The following is a 17,082-nucleotide window of genomic DNA, read 5'->3' as shown; positions in this document are numbered from 1 at the left end:
CTTATAGTATCCACACACACACACACACACACACACACACACACACACACACTTGTGCTCAAAATATTAAAACAATACAAATAAAGTACAAACAGACAATGAAAAAATAGCTTGATATTGTATCTTTGCTTTTACTTTTTTTACAGTAAACACTGTGCTCTGCAACATAATTACACAAATACAATAAAGTGACTAATTATAAATATAAACTTGGTGCCTTATAATATCACTTGATGTTATTTATCATAATTGTACATAAATCATGATTGTGAATAAACAGCTCGAGTTTTTATTTTTGATGGAAGTCAGCCCTGTAGTTTCACCATAAGGTGTGATTTACAGGTGTGCTGGAAAAAAAAAAAAAAAAAAAAAAAAAAACACACACACACACACACACGTGCTCAAAATATTAAAACAATACAAATAAAGTACAAACAGACAATGAAAAAAATAGCTTGATATTGTATCTTTGCTTTTACTTTTTTTACAGTAAACACTGTGCTCTGCAACATAATTACACAAATACAATAAAGTGACTAATTATAAATATAAACTTGGTGCCTTATAATATCACTTGATGTTATTTATCATAATTGTACATAAATCATGACTGTGAATAAATAGCTTGAGTTTTTATTTTTGATGGAAATCAGCCCTGTAGTTTCACCATAAGGTGTGATTTACAGGTGTGCTGGAAAACACTCACACACACACACACACACACACACACACACACACACACACACACACACACAATAAGCCTTCAGGTAACTTACATTCAATATATTAAAACAATGCAATACAGTAACGCAGTTTACGAAAATTTGGCTCCATTTTAGGCGAAATTATTTATGTTTGTTGTTCACGTTCATAATAAATTACTTCAGTTCAAAGAGCTTCTAAATTTTTGACAAATTGCATCATACGAAGGCATTCCTGCAATTTCACCACGAGCTGCGACCGATGGCTGTGAAGCAAGTAGGCGCCTTGCTACACGTTGTACGTCATGTGCTGTCACTTTATCTATAACAGGAGAACAGGAAACCATGTATAGAATGCAACAAATAACTTATAACCACTGATTTTAGTAAACTGGCAAAAATATGATGATCCCATCAAAAAATTTATAACAAAAGCTATTCTGGAAATTACCAAGGAAGACTATGTACAGCCATACATCTGTCCTGATATTCTTGTTCTTACAGATATACCTGCCTTGACCTTCTAAGTTTAGTCTCACTAACTTCTGAGATTAAGTTTAGTCTCATTAACTTCTGAGATACATCTCACTAATCACAACATAGGTAAGAAAGATGGCAATGGTGATAGTACTTGTAAATGGGATACAGAGTGAGAATCAGCAGCCAAACATCTGATGTAATCTGGAAGAGGCCATATAACCAGGCCACAAGTAGTGAAATGGACAGTTCAGTGAATGGAAAAGTTAATTTGGAGCTCCAGGTGTGTCAAGGTATCCTACTGTTCCTGAATGGCCCACACAGATTATTGAGAAGTATGTCCATTTGACTGTTATATGGGCACAGAACTTGCAACAAACTCATTCACATTCCAGTGACAAACAGCAGCTTTATTAGAACTATACATACTGCAGCCAACTGTGTGGACAATAGTGTAATTGCCTTTCCTATTTAGGACAGGGTCACCTTTCAATATCCCCTCAAATCATTATACGCATTTACAATGTTTCACAGAAATTTTCAAAATACCTGTTGTTTGTAGCAAGGGCACCATCGAGGTAACTAAATGTATGTAGGGTATTCTTCTGCTGTTGTTAAAACATTTTAATCTTTTAAGAAAGGGTCCCAGTAAGTAACTGTATATGGAACATAAAATTTATTTCCAAACTTTGAAGCAGAGTGAACAATATATTTTTGAAAGAACTTTAAGTATAACAAGAAGATGTTGGCACTTTAAGTAACACACATAAGTTGGGCTTCAATGCCAGTTGCTTTATAAGCTTGACTATTTCTTTAGACTTCTCTGAAACTGAAACAGATTTAGCACAAAAAACTGTGAGGAAATATCTATTGATAGCAGACCACTGGCCCAAAATCCTTTGGCCTGCTGGGCTTACAGTTAGCCAACGTGATGGCACGTTATACTCAACTTTCTTCTGGCATAGTTGAACATCCTCCCATCTGGCAGGCCAGCCATGAAAACAGTGAAATATTGCAATACTAAGATTTACAACATTACATTCAAAATTTTCAATGCCATGCAAGAATGAATTACGAATTTAATGCAAACTGCATGTTCCAATATCAATGAAAGAGTTGCTGCGTACTCTAGGACACTTTCATTCATTAATTTTAATACTGACTTATTCACATTTGGGCCGTCACAACTGATCATCAGGAAATTCCTTGAAGGAGGATCCGCTTTCTCTCCTTCAAAAACAAGGTTTCGATGCAAATCTTTTGCCTTAGCATGGCCCATGACATATGTCTGAAGATGATTTTCAACAACCTCTTCTTTAGTTGCTAACCAGTAGAGTATTGAAAATTGGAATTCCTTTTTGCTGGCTTCATTGTGGCCTCCTCATAGGAGAAAGTATACGCTGAATTTCTTGCATTATCTGCAGTTTGCTCCCAAAAATAGGGTCCTAGAGCCAAAGTAATAAAAGGCATCATCTTTGATGGAGGCAAAGTAAAATCAGTCTGCACAGAGTTTCCAAACTTCTCTCTGAAAACCTCTGCAGTATCACTGCAGCTATTGAGCGAAAATTTGTGTAATTCAACATATAATTTTGTTTCAGGAAAATGACAGTTGACTGACAAGAACATCAAAATAAATATGTGCACTGAATGTATATGATCATGCATGCCTCCTGAAGTACATAAGTTCTAGGAAAAACATAAGACATGGGCCAGGCATGTTGGCAGGGCTAACAACGTAAATTTTGTAACACATGGAACGTGCAAGGTTTCCTGAAAGGGCATTATCACAGCACTCACGTTCTAATTTGGAGCTTATTTGTAAGAATGAATATGAAATTAAATTAAACATATCAGACACTTCAATTAGGTACATGCCGTCTTCCACATTCTCCCAAACAGAACTAGAGCAACAGAGGTAACAAAGTCTTTGTGAGACTGTCCAGTACATCTGAAATTTTATCTCCCCCCCGACCCAAATGCAAATTTGTTGGTATTACTTCTAATCACCATTTGACAATTGTTACACAATGTAATTTTAATACATTATTATTATTATACCCAAAGAAGCTTTCATTGCAATGAGAGTAGCCCAAATTTCATCTACTTTACCTAGTTAAAATTTATGATTTGTTTTGTTAACTTACAACCACATCCACATCTACATCTACATCTACACAGATACTCTGCAAATCACACTTAAGTGCCTGGCATAAGGTTCATTGAACCATCTTCACAATAATTCTCTGTTATTCCACTCTCAAACAGCGCGCGGAAAAAAAGGAATCCTTCCATGCAAGCTCTAATTTCCCTTATTTTATTAAGATGATTGTTTCTCCCCATGTAGGTCATCATCAACAAAATATTTTCACATTCAGAGGAAAAGGCTGGTGATTGAAATTTTGTGAGAAGATTCCACTGGCACAAAAAAATGCCTTTGTTCTAATGATGTCCACCCCAACTCCTGTATCATGTCAGTGATGCTCTCTCCCCTGTTTTGCGTTAATACACAATATGCTGCTCTTCACTGAATTTTCTTGACATACTCTGTTAGGCCTATCTGGTAAGGATTCGAGACCAGTCAGCAGTACTCCAGAACAGGATGCACAAGCATAGTGTAGACAGTCTCTTTAGTAGTTGAATGTTTCCGATCACAAGTGAAATAAGTAACACATTTCTCAGTGGCTAGTCACGTCCTGCCTCTGATCAATATTTCTTGGTAGGAGTTGCAAGTTATCCTCATTTGAGCTACACCCAACATGTGCAAACTATATCCGTTCATCATTTCTACCATAAAGAACAAAGAGTAAGTTCCGCAAAAGTTGCTGGTACCGCATAGCACTGTCTCCCAATATGTTTCCGTGCCCCGTGGCCATCAAAGCTCCCTGCAGTCCCCTCAACAGCGGACTTGTTTTATGTGGAGGAACTGGAAAGAAATCAAAATGGTGAGAAGGTTTAAAGCCAGTTGTAACATGAAAAATGCCTTAGTTAAGCTTCAGTGGGGTTATTAAAATTAAGAAAAAAACGGTACTTTAGGGACAACATTGAAAAAAGCACCTTCTATAGGTACGTTTGAGGAAAAAAAAGGGACTTTAGGGACCAGTAGGACCTCCACTAAATACCCTGCTTATGGGATAGCTTTCTGGGGTAACACCTCGCTAAGGTAAAAAAAATGCATTGTATAACAGAAAGTAACTATGTGCAGACTTCATGGCCTCACTGTACATTTATTCACTTATGAAATTTGTTATCAACAATTCATCCAAGTTTGAGAGTAACAAAGATGATCCATACCATGTCGATAGGTAGCGATATGCCTTCTGCGTGCCATCTTTGCCTCTAGCGGAGGACATTCCATTTTGACATAAGCAAGTGGCAGTGTGAGGAATGAGATGGAAAGCAGCAGGCAGTGGACCAGAAAGGACTCTGCAGGCACGACATGTTGTGATTTGAGCCACACGATTTCTCTGTCGGATGACTGGACTTCGGGATTCCAGTTTGGGTTGCGTGACCAATATCAAGTTTTCATTCTCTGGAGGACGCAAGGCTGCCAAAGCTATTCTTACTGTGGCTGCAGTGCCATGCTTTCTTAGAATTATGGTGAGGTACCTTACTTCTGTTGAGTGAAGTTGGGGCTAGTGTGAAGTTCACAAATGTTCCTTTCTTTTGTCTTTCCCAGTGTGTCGCTGTCTGCTTATGTGCCTTACTCGCCTTTACAACTATTGGAACTATAATAATACTGGCTCAATCTACCTGCTCGCTTAAGCCCTGGTCATGGGTACAAGTTCAAGAGGCCTGCACGTGCTTTTGTACCAGCTTCTTTTTATACCAGTGTAAATCTGTGATTTTCTGTAATTAATACATAATGTGTTTTTACCTTCTTATATATTATAGCTTTGTGGACTTTGGTTTAAGTTACCTCATTTATTGCTGTAACTGGCTTTGATGCTTGCTAGTTAACTTGTTATTTCTGGGAGAAATGGATTTGTGCCAATTTCTTGGTATTTAAGATACTGTCTGCTAATGTAACCAAAGTTGTTCGCCAACCATGTGCATCCATTGTGTGGCAGCTCCTTGTTACCATAATGCCATTGGGCATCGGTTTGAAACTCAACTGCGATTGGCAGGCGAATCATCTTATCTCCTTGTTGAGATTTGGGTGTATGTTGAGTAATAAGGACGAGACTTTATATATATATTTACTGGAGAGCTTGGTTTCTGTCCCTTTATTGGTATGTGAGGGTGTCATGCTCGTGGCCATACTGTGTTCAGTTCCATGGCTGAGGTGTTAAAGGTAGTTATGATATGATTATTTGTTGCATTTAAAGATCCTTTTTCTTGCCAGGTAATACTAGCAGTAACTAGCGCCATGCATAAAATTGTCTCTATTATCCGGAAGGTGTCTACCCCTGACTTACACTACGTAACTACATGGGTGCAGCCAGTTGGATCCTGAGGTCGGAGATTGCGCTTCATCTTTTGGGGAACTGAATGTAAATTTTAAGGTCACTGTTTTAGGAAGTCTTCATTCCTTTGGTCAGCAGTGTTGTGAAACATTCTGTGACACCAAAGAATTGTAAATCAGTAAACAGGCTGTCAAAAAATAAGATAAGGTGAAGTGCTAAATTGTTGTGACACAAATTCTCCTTGTTGTAACTGTCATTTTGAAGCATAGATACTGCATTGAACTTTTGCACTGTTCTTCTGTCACATACGGTTGTAAAAAAAAACTGAGTCCTAACACTTGCATGGTATCTCATTACAGGAACTGACACATTGTGATAAGCGATTAATTCTCAAGGAGCTGCAACAAATTTATTTGCCTCTGTGAAGTAGATTGTTGAAAGAATTTGTTTCCATAACTGTGATCGTTAAGTACAAAGCTCATTGGTTGGCTCTGAACACCGATATTTTCATAACCATATACAACAGTTTGGGTTTCCTATGTTTATAACAGGACAATGTGGGTCCGTGTGATTGTGTATTAGTAGTAAGTCTTACTTGAATGCAAAGTAAACACTGCAGCACATGTTCGGGTATATGCACATTTATAAAACTGGATTACTTTTGAGACTTCTCGTTGTTCTTAACATGTATTTTAATTAATTGTTGAAAGCTTACAAGTAAATTTTTATTAAGTGGTTTGATTGATCTTTTAAGCATACATTGTTCAATAAATGTTTTGGTCACGAATGATGTTCAACCCTTACTTGGGCCTGGTCTTTCCCCTCCTAGATAACCCCAAGCAGTAGCTGTGTACCAAGAAATATTCAGAAGCACAACAATAGCAGAAAAAATGTTCTGCATTACCCTTTAATGAATAGTGGTCTAAGGGAAGCAGAAATAGGCAGTCTGAAACTGTAGTCATATTTTGAAGTGTTTATCTCCACATAGCTGAGTGATGAATGCTAGAAAGTGATCTACCTGAGATTTGATCCCACCACCTTTCACTTTCCACCCACCCACCCACACACACACACACACACACACACACACACACACACACACTACCACTACACCAGCACACCAAATGCACATTACAGTCTACTTGCTGCAGTCTCAAGGCACTGGTGCTCTCCCGAGTTATGGCAGCTGTTTGCTAGGAGCCAATGGCATTGTTTTCACAACTATCTATTATCTAGGAGGGGAAAGACCAGGCCCAAGTAAGGGTTGAACATCATTCATGACCAAAACATTTATTGAACAATGTATGCTTAAAAGATCAATCAAACAACTTAATAAAAATTTACTTGTAAGCTTTCAACAATTAATTAAAATACATGTTAAGAACAATGAGAAGTCTCAAAAGTAATCCAATTTTATAAATGTGCATATACCCGAACATGTGCTGCAGTGTTTACTTTGCATTCAAGTAAGACTTACTATTAATACACAGTCACACTGACCCACATTGTCCTGTTATAAACATAGGAAAAGCAAGCCACTCCGCGAGTGCCGACAGGCCGTAAACACTCATTATCAGAATGCAACAAACAATGCACGACACAGTACAGTCATGCATTTTCAGCTAAGAGTGACGTAAACACCTATAACAAAGACAACGGCACTTATCAGATCAAAGAAAAATAAGCAATCAATTCAAACCAGACGAAGCACGTGAAAAAGGAAGGGTACCCGTATAAATACGGACGGAGCGCCTGACGCATAGCAATGGTTACCTGGTAAAGCTTAACTACTAAGCTTACAACTCGAACCAAACTACTGTAGCTGTATTGTGATTCATTCGACTTATATTGTGTCTCATATTACAATGGGCCAACTTTGTTTCAATTTGGAGGTGCGGCCTAAAACTTTTCTCTCCCCTTGAATTTGGAGTCTCAAATTTCAGGTGCGGCTTAGATTCGAGAATTTTTTTTTCCTTGATTTCGAGTCTCATTTTTCAGGTGCGGCTTAGATTCGAGTGCGGCTTATATTCGAGTAAATACGGTATCCAGGAGTTCGTTTGGAGTCATCACTCACGCACTTATTCTGCTGATCTTATGCTCTCAAAAGCATAGGAAAGCCAAACTTGTATATGGTTATGAAAATATCGGTGTTCAGAGACAACCAATGAGCTTTGTACTTAACAATCAGTTTAGTTGTTTGAGTGACTGCTGTGAATATTACTATCAATTTGATTAATCATATGGCAAAAAATGTATTATCATTAATATCTTTAAAATAATTACTGACTGAAAAAAAGCTTGATAATGTTGATCACCACAACTGCCATCAAAATTAATGATAAGTGTAAACCACCTCAGTTGCATTATTATACATTTACTGTGTTAAAAGTGGTTTCGTTCATTGAACATCATCATGTTGCCAAGATGCGCCAAAGTTATGACGCAAATGGTCTGGTTGTCACACGTAATATTAAAGACCAAATCCAAAACATTGATCATAAACATTCTGCTGACTGTCTGGTGGAAGTATGGCAAGCAGACACAGTATGCTACACACAGCAAACTGCATGGAGAGATCTCTATCAAGATCCTTTCTTGTTATTAAAAATAAAGTCCAGGCTTGATCATCATTCAGTCAGAAATAATTCTTCACTTCATATAGCAAATAACAAATTACGCTTAAGTACAAGTTCAGGTGTTACATAAGCATAACATGATAATACTATATATAATGTTGGTGTAACTTTGTTCCTCACCCATTTCTTTGATGAAATAATCACGGTCCTTCCACGAACCTAGGGCAATGACTTGTCTTGCCACATCTTCAAATACCATTGGTCTTGATTCTAGATTCATTAAGTACAGTGACCTCAACTGGGCCTTTGCCCGCTGAAAAATCAGAAAACTGTATTTACAAAAAGCAATGAACAAAGAATATGCATTTGCACAAATTTGTATTCATTAAATTACACCTACATTTCATTTCTTTTCCTATAGGCATAAGAACAATATTTTCTATTACATAATCCTTTATTGCGCAACTTTATAGAAATACAGCTCCCTTTAAGACACAAACTTCTTTCTCCCAATTGCAGTCCTTTGATTACAAATAAGTGAAAGAATTCCATTAGGTCACCACCTTCCAATTTTCTGAACATAATATAACTACAGCATCAATAATTTGCTTCTTACGGATCCCCATACCAATGTGTAGACAGTTCTGATTGCTTACTTCTGAAAATTTTGTTCATGCAGAAGTACATTACCTTGTACACAGGTATGCAGCAATTGACAGGAACTGCTTTGAGTACACATAAAACTTTCCAGCTCTCAATTTAACACACAAAGCACTAACAATTAATGGCAAATAAAACATCTTGTGGCTAAAATTTTAATACAGTTCTACGTAGAATGTCAACAAATGGTAATTTACAAGGGAAGCAGAGTACCTGAAATGTTATAGCACTATAAAAATGTAAGAATTTCATCATTTCTATCAGTGTGGACCATTCCTGGCATATAGCTATATTCAACAAGAAGGGTATCAGTCAAGTTTAATGCCTTGTTGCGACAAAGGCTGCTGTAGCTGCTGTTTATGGGTTTAAGGAGACAAAACATTCAAGATCATCAGTCTCCTATTTGTCGCACAACTTTACTAAAAGAAGGGATGAGTTGATAAGAGAGATCCTGAGGCAGCATTTTGTCGTAATGGAAGGAAGTGTGGGAGCTAAAAATTGGAGAGGAACATCAAGACTTGAATACAATAAGCAAGTAGACTGCAGTAGCTATGCAGAGATGAAGAGTCTTGCATAGGATAGACTAGCATGGAGAGCCACATTTCTGGACTGAAGACCACAGCAACAACAACCTCCATCTTCTTCACCACCACCACCACCACCACCATGCTTATCACATAAAATGTCTTCTACTAAGCACTATCTGTTTCATAGATGTACTGTGGCTGACCATCATCTAAATTACTTCCCGTTTCTAACACTACACTTGTACAAACTGAATCATGTCCATCACACATGATAAACATATGAAATTAGTACAGTAAGGGCACTGTATAAGAAAGAAAGACTTACAAAGAAGAAAGAAAGACTTACAATATCCTCTACTTAACCTATCTTTGGCAAACTAACTTATCTTTCCAGAATGAGATTTTCACTCTGCAGCAGAGTTTGCGCTGATGTGAAACTTCCTGGCAGACTAAAACTGTGTGCCGGATCGAGACTCGAACTCGGGACCTTTGCCTTTCGTGGGCAAGTGCTCTACTAACTGAGCTACCCAAGCACTACTCACGCCCCGTCCTCACAGCTTTAATTCCGCCAGTACCTCGTCTCCTACCTTCCAAACTTTATAGAAGCTTTCCTGCGAAACCTATCTTTGTCACAGAAAGGGGTAAAATACGCTGCTGTAAAACTCTTCGATAAATTACCAGATGAAACAAAACGTCTGACAGACAGCAGTAACACTTTTAAAAATAAATTAAAATCATATATCCTTGACAACTCCTTCTATGCCACACATGAATTTTTGAAAAGGAATAAATAAATCTATAATATATATATTTTGTGCCATTTAAGGGCATGGGGTAGGTAACAAGCTTAAAAAACTTCATTCATAATGTGTGCATTTCTCATGCACTTGACATGTTGTGCATCATAATGGCTACAGTGAGATTGATCAAAGGAACACGTAACTAACTAACTAAACTGAATACAGCTGTAAAGAATGAGCTAGGTGTTGTATGAGCATGTGAATTTTGACTCGGATACTCTATATGTAAGTTTAAGCTACTTTCTGTATACACTAAAATGTAACTGTGAGACGACAGAGCTAAACCTGAAAATGTTTTAAGTAAGGGACATTTCCCCAAGTTGAAAAGCTAAGCACTGTACAATGTTTTAGCCTTCTGTCAGAAAGTTCGCATCGTGAGACGATTTAACATTTACCACAGGGAACACATGTTGGATCTGAGTGTGCTGTGAAATTCCAGTGAGGGAAGAGATCAGTGTCACTTAACTGTGAGCACCAAGTCCCACTATAAGGAGCTTATCAAGTTGAATAAAGTGGTTACTGTGCAGGAAAGTCGTAGGAACAGCTTCCTGCACAAGACAACAGTCTGCTGTGGACAACTTAACATTGGCTTATTGTGCTCAGCTGGAGCTGAAAGTGCTTTGCGGTGCAGGTATGCCAGTGTAGCTACCCTTAGTGTGACCAATGTGTGGAAAAATTACACATGCATGAACTGGGCATTAACATAAAACACCTAAACTTGAGATTCCAGAGAGATGGAAATTGTGCCCAGATATACTGAATAACTTGTGACAACATGCAACAGCATACAAAATTAGGTACCTCATTACCATTATCCAACTATGTAAATGAAAAATCTGTGCAAAATTCTTATGCAAATTTCTATCTATAGTTCTAAGCTAAGGAAATGGTACAGATGAAATAAATTATCAGTTGTACCACACATTGCACCTTGGTAATAATGTAAATCTATAATTTCATGTTGCTTAACTGACTGGTTACAAAAAGACTATCTCAGTGATTTTGAAACATTATGTAAAGCATCATTTAAGTAAATAGGCCAATTTGCTCAAAAATTGTAAATTTAATATTACATTCGGCTACATCACTAGTGACAGTGTGGCTAGACCAGAGGAAGTAGAAAGCGACAGCTCACGACAGGCTAGATAGTTGCAGCAGTAGAGAAACTTTCAAGATGGAAGGGCTGGACGAGAGTTTTTTCCTTGGGGGACGAAGACGTACACTTCGTCCTGGGAGATAAGAGTGTGGACACTTCATCTTGACAGACAGTGGAATGAACAGTTTATGCTGGAAGATGGTTGGTGATTTCATGTGAGGACAGTATAGATAAGCTGTTCCTCTTAGTTTCTGGTGGTATGCAGATGAGCAGTCACAAACTGCAAATTCTACGAGCGAAGTAAGTGAATGGCTTAGAGGATTTTGTGAACTCTTAAAAAGTTTTCAGGTGCCATGATAAAAGGTGTAGGAAATGAACTTCGTTATTCGTTTAGTGGGATATTAGTGAAGCACTGCGTGCACTGCCTCCCCGAATGCATTGCTGTCTCAACTATTTTTAGCCAAAAAAGGTGTTCTTTTTTTATTTTTTAGCTACAACATTTTCCAGTTTAATCTATTACATTGATTCCACCTATTTAAATTCATTTTATACTGCAGATAATAAGCCCTGAAAATAAATTTGATAAGAGTTACTTTAGGAAAGGAACTGTTTTGTACCTGTTCATGATTTGCCCCTAGGTAGTTATTTTTCATGCCAAAGACTTGATTTCCAATCCGACCATGAGCTCAAGCTCTGTACCCAGTGTGTCAAATTAATTTATAATTTATTTGTTGAACAGAGGGTGTTTATGGATGGTCCCAACTGACACGTTCAGTGAGCATAGGTTTCTAATCCAGGAATTTCATAAAATGTGACTTACTAAGAGGAAAGTAATTTAGCCAATATATTACATCTACAACATTTCTTCCGCCGTTTAGCAACAGATGGCAGTAGTGGCAAGTGTTGGTGCAGGTGGTAGGTTGAAGTGTCATACAACAAGCTGAGGCATGTAAGATAATATTTTCTCTTCGTACTCTTGTGGCATTTTCTGAGATATTTTGGTTTTCTTTCACAAGGTATGTCCATAACACTACATAAACTTCTACGGCCAACTAACTACACACTTAAAGTCTGTTAAGTCCCACTGTGGCAACAGCTTACAAGCCTGTATTTGAATCATTTTTGTATCAATTCCAATGCCATTTTGACCGTGTCCTTAAATACATTTCAATACCTCACCTTCTAGTTTTGGACATTTTGCATTCAGTCCTCTATTTGCAAATTTAGTCTTCCTTATTTTTTTCAGTTCTTATTTACTAGTCCGCCAATTGCCAATGTTTTTTTTTCTGTTGGTGGAGGGCCAAAATGCCACTCAGCTGCTCTGTTTCCATATTCTTCTGGATATGCTATTACTTTCAATTTATAGCCAGCATCATATGAGTAACTTTTATTTTTTTCCATTACGAAACTAGTTACTGACAAAAATATTGTACTGCTGCCAACAACACAAATCATTTTTATTCGAGTTCACTGACACCGTAGACTGCAATAATGCATCATAAGCTAGACAGTGTTCTGGGTTTGTGGTGGCGAGGCGGGCGGGAGGGAGACGGTGCAGTGCTGCTGCCGGTTGAATCCAATGCTGCCAGACAGAGATAGGTTTGCTGCAGCATCAAATATATGATGATTTTTACAACTGGCGGGAATTTTAAATCACACACTGGATATTTTTATATTATTTTTGAGTATACAATGTACCTGAATTTTGGAGGTAATTTTTTGAAGAAACAAGTGCATCTTATAGTCTGTAAAATACGATACTTAATTTGGAAGAGTTACAAGGAAGGACAATTAAAGCTATTGTTGACATCTACCACAACGCGTTGGGATGCATATGGCAAGAGTTTAACTATTGTATTGATGTTTATCGCATTACGGACAGAGTCCATATTAAGAACTTCTAATGTGAGTTAAAAACTTGGAGAGATGCTCTATCATTTGTCTATTTTCTGTATGTCTTATACTTTTCGTGCAGTCATATTCTGTAACCCCAGAGGTGTTTATGAATTACCCTGCACTAACTTAAACCATTCACAAAATTTTCAGCATTTTATGTAAAGCAATCAATACATTCCACATCACAGTGAGTTATCACATACACAATCCAATGAAAAAGTGATCAATTAATATAATGGGAGAAAGAGTAGGGAATAACAAAGGCAATAATGATTACGAATTGATAAAATAATTTTCAGATAAAGTAATGTGGATTATAAATTTTTTACAAGGACCATTTCACATATACATAAACAAATGCACCAAATTATAAAAATCTCAGAATGTTACTATTTTTTACCTTTAAAGGATGTCTAATATCATCAACAGCCACTGCACAAAGCTCTTTCACAATAATTGAAATCAGTCTTGATAAATAATCTGGTGGTGAACTGGCATGGATTCCAAACAAGCCGCAAGAGGTGTATGAGTGATTAAATGCAGAACACGAAAACATCCAGTGATGCCTTAAGGAAAAAAAGAAGATAATTGCAGTTAACCTTTTCACACATTTTGTTGATAGAAACACCTTAACTAAAACAGAAACATGTACCGAAACAACGAAGCTAAAAGCCAATGATAACATAAGCTGACACTATAGGAGGAAGTGATTTTCAATTTTTACATTAAAGGTACAGCAAATTTTTATATACCTTCATATTTTCTGGAAGTAACTTCCACAAAATATCAAAGTATATAAAATACTGTCACAAAATTTCTCAAAAACAAAAGAACAGCATCCATTGTGATAATTGAATTCCAAACAGGATTCTGAAGTATTGTTTCCAATCATGTACTCAATATTAGACATAATACATCATTAGACTAGGTTTTCGTTTTCTCCCTTCATGTGAAGGCTGGCAGGAAAGCTGTAAATAATCATCATCCAATTTTGAAACCCATTGTAAGCAGCTCAAAATATTGGCAACAGCCTCTCATTGTGTTTACTCCCTCATGATGACAGCCTGTTTCAGGCCTTTTTCCTCACATTTTACCCTGTTTGCATACTGAATTTCTACATGGGACTCTTTTGCTTCATTTAATTTTTAATTCAATTTTACTTGCCAACTTTTCACTGGTACTGCATTCTGATTACACGAGTTGTTAGTGGTAGTTTGTAGCAACATGTGGTTTTCACCTAATCTATTCTTTCATTATTGTAGAAGTTTTTCCCATTACATGAATCTGGTGTTGACTAGGGGAAGGGGAAGTGATTTTTGCTTGGGTGAAAACAGAAAGAGATTTCACACACTTTGGAAGAGCTACCAGTAACTCCTCAGAAGGCAGCTCCTATGCTAGCTGACCACACTGTCAGGCGAGCCTTTCAGGGATTATCCTCCTGCCTCAGCCTCAACAAACAAAGAGAGGCAGTATGGAAGACTGCTGTCTTCTATGGCAGAACAGGAAACCACTGGTGGAAGGGGTGAGAACTCTGCTTGTTAGTAACCTTTGGGTGGAATCCTCAGCAGTCCGCCTGCCATTGTTCTGCTGTGTGTGGTCTCCAGACATGCTTCTTCAAGCAAAATAAATGGCCACTCATGTGTCTGCAAATTTGCAAACTTAGCTGCGCAAAGTCCAACAAAGTTTCCAGAATTTTCGACAAACAATTACATGGGAATGGCAACACTCATTTCCTATTTCCTTATGCACCTATGTCATTAGCAGATACATTTTTAACTTTATGGACCTCTAGATCCCTGATTGGAGGAGCCTTTAGGTCCTTTCTGGGATGGGCTAGAAAAGATTGTGCACGGTGCCTTTCCCAGGTGTGAAGGAAAGCTACCAAAAAGTTAAGACAAGGTGTATACGTGAGTGAGGAAAAAAATTCCCGGGTAAAATTCCCGGATTTCCCGGTTAAAAATGCACTTTCTCCCGGATGAAAATACACTTTCTCCATGTTAAGTAACAGTATACTTTTCCTCGGAACTGTAAAATTTATCAGTCCTTTCAATGGTTGTGGTTTTATACAATGGCGTAGAATTTCCCAGCACTTTTATTACATTATGTCATAAAAGAAACAAGACATTAGAGGATACTCCAAGAACATGGGAATTTTGTGAACCATACGAAAATGCGTAATTCGGCTTAAAGGCAAATTTTCTTGGAGTACCAGTACTGTATTATCTCATGTTTGGTTCTTTATTATGGCATAATGCCATACATGTTAGATGATGGAAAGGTGAACTTGAAATGCAGCAAACAGTTGAAACTAGCCAATAGTTTGGAATTAAACAATTTGTTTCAAATAAATTGACTGCCTCAGCAGAAAAGATTAATGAAAGTCAAATTTCTTTAACAAACTGACTAAAATAACTTCATTGTTCTGCAAGGCGGTTAACGCTTGCTGTCAGAAAGGTGGATACTAATAACATATTTTACTACTACTACTACTACTACTACTACTACGTGATCAGGCCCAGTGGACCGCACGCATCTACAAGTTTCCTCCTCCACTGTATTCTGTCCATTGCTGCTATCCGCCATCCACCCACATCTATTGACACTTGGTTTAAATCTTCATGGAGTCCATCCCTCCAATGCTTCTTGGGTCTCCCTGGCGGTCTCTTTCCTGTAGGTGTGAAATTCAGGAGCTTCCGAGGCCATCTGTGATCCTCCATCCGGGCCACATGACCGTCCCACTGCATTCATTTGGCTTTGACAGTTCCTGCTATGTTGGGCTGCTGATATAGTTCCTCAAGCTCTTGGTTGTATCTGATCCTCCATTCCCCTCTATCTGCATCCAGAAACGGACCGTAGAGCTTCCGAAGCACTTTTCTCTCAGAAATAAGGAGCTTATGGAAGCCCTGTTTCCAGATACTCTATGTCTCACAGTCATATAGAACAACAGGATGGATCAGGGTTTTGTACAGTCGAATCTTGAACTGTCTGGAGAGATATCTGGACTGAAGCAGTTGTGCTAGGCTGTGGTAAGATCGGTTTCCTGCTTGTATTCTGGCGTTGATCTCTGCTTCACATGACGAGTTCTCAGTGAAAAGTGCCCCTAGGTATTTGAATTCATGCACCCACTTGTAGGACTGGTCCCCAACCTGCAGTGATTGTAGATGACCAGCAGTCTGACAATGACCACGCGTCATAACGAGGTACTCTGTCTTGACTTCGTTTATGTTTAGCCCAAATTTTCTGGCAGCCTCTTATAGGGCCCGACCTAGAGAGTAAACAGATATCGTCTGCATAGGCTGAGTATGCCAGTCTTTTTCCTCTGATTTCAATCCCTTCGTTCTCTTGGAAGGTCTCGCGCACGATCTTCTTGAGGGCAAAGTTGAACAGGATAGGGGACAACCCATCTCCTTGCCTGAGTCCTGTCACAATTTCAAATTCCTCAGTTAAGTGGTTTCCCATTTTCACCTTTGTACGTGTTTCGTACAGACAGTTCTTTATCAGATTGATGAGTTTCTCTGCCATGCCAAACTCCCTTAAACAGTTGAGCAAGCTCTTGCAATGTATGCAATCATAGGCCTTCTTAAAATCAATGAATAAAATATGCAAATCTTTACCATATTCACCCAGTTTTTCAGTGAGCTGCCGGAGACTGAAGATGTGATCTACTGTTGACCGTCCTGGCCGGAAACCTCCCTGGTACTCCCCAATCACCGATTCTGCCACTGGGTGAACTCTCTGTATGAGGCAATTGGACAGGATCTTATAGCAGACGTTAAGCAGAGCGATTCCTCAATAGTTGTCACATTTCAGTTTGTCACCCTTCTTACATATTGGACAAGTCAAAGCTGTTTTCCATTCTCCTGTTAGTTCTTCTTTGGTCCATATTGCCTGTATCAGTCGGTCTATTTTTTCTGCAAGTTTCTCTCCTCCTGCCAGGATCATTTCA

The 17,082-nt window shown here is 38.2% G+C and overlaps 1 protein-coding gene across 1 annotated transcript in view; it reads right to left on the bottom strand.

Moving 5' to 3' along the window:
- Nucleotides 1-698: 698 nt before the first annotated feature.
- The window catches only part of LOC126469835 (mitochondrial-processing peptidase subunit alpha), a 117,290-nt gene continuing 100,906 nt past the window's right edge, over nucleotides 699-17,082 (bottom strand). The window contains exons 9-11 of the mRNA XM_050097130.1: nucleotides 13,537-13,702; nucleotides 8,338-8,470; nucleotides 699-1,023 (exon numbers count right to left, since the gene is read on the bottom strand). Coding sequence (XP_049953087.1) covers nucleotides 884-1,023; nucleotides 8,338-8,470; nucleotides 13,537-13,702 — 439 coding nt within the window. The 3' untranslated portion in view covers nucleotides 699-883. The remainder of the gene's footprint in view (nucleotides 1,024-8,337; nucleotides 8,471-13,536; nucleotides 13,703-17,082) is intronic.

This window comes from Schistocerca serialis, chromosome 3, assembly GCF_023864345.2.
Source record: "Schistocerca serialis cubense isolate TAMUIC-IGC-003099 chromosome 3, iqSchSeri2.2, whole genome shotgun sequence".
Classification (NCBI taxonomy): domain Eukaryota; kingdom Metazoa; phylum Arthropoda; class Insecta; order Orthoptera; family Acrididae; genus Schistocerca; species Schistocerca serialis.
The sequence above is the reverse complement of the archived record's forward strand: the minus strand, read 5'-3'. Positions and strand labels throughout refer to the sequence as shown.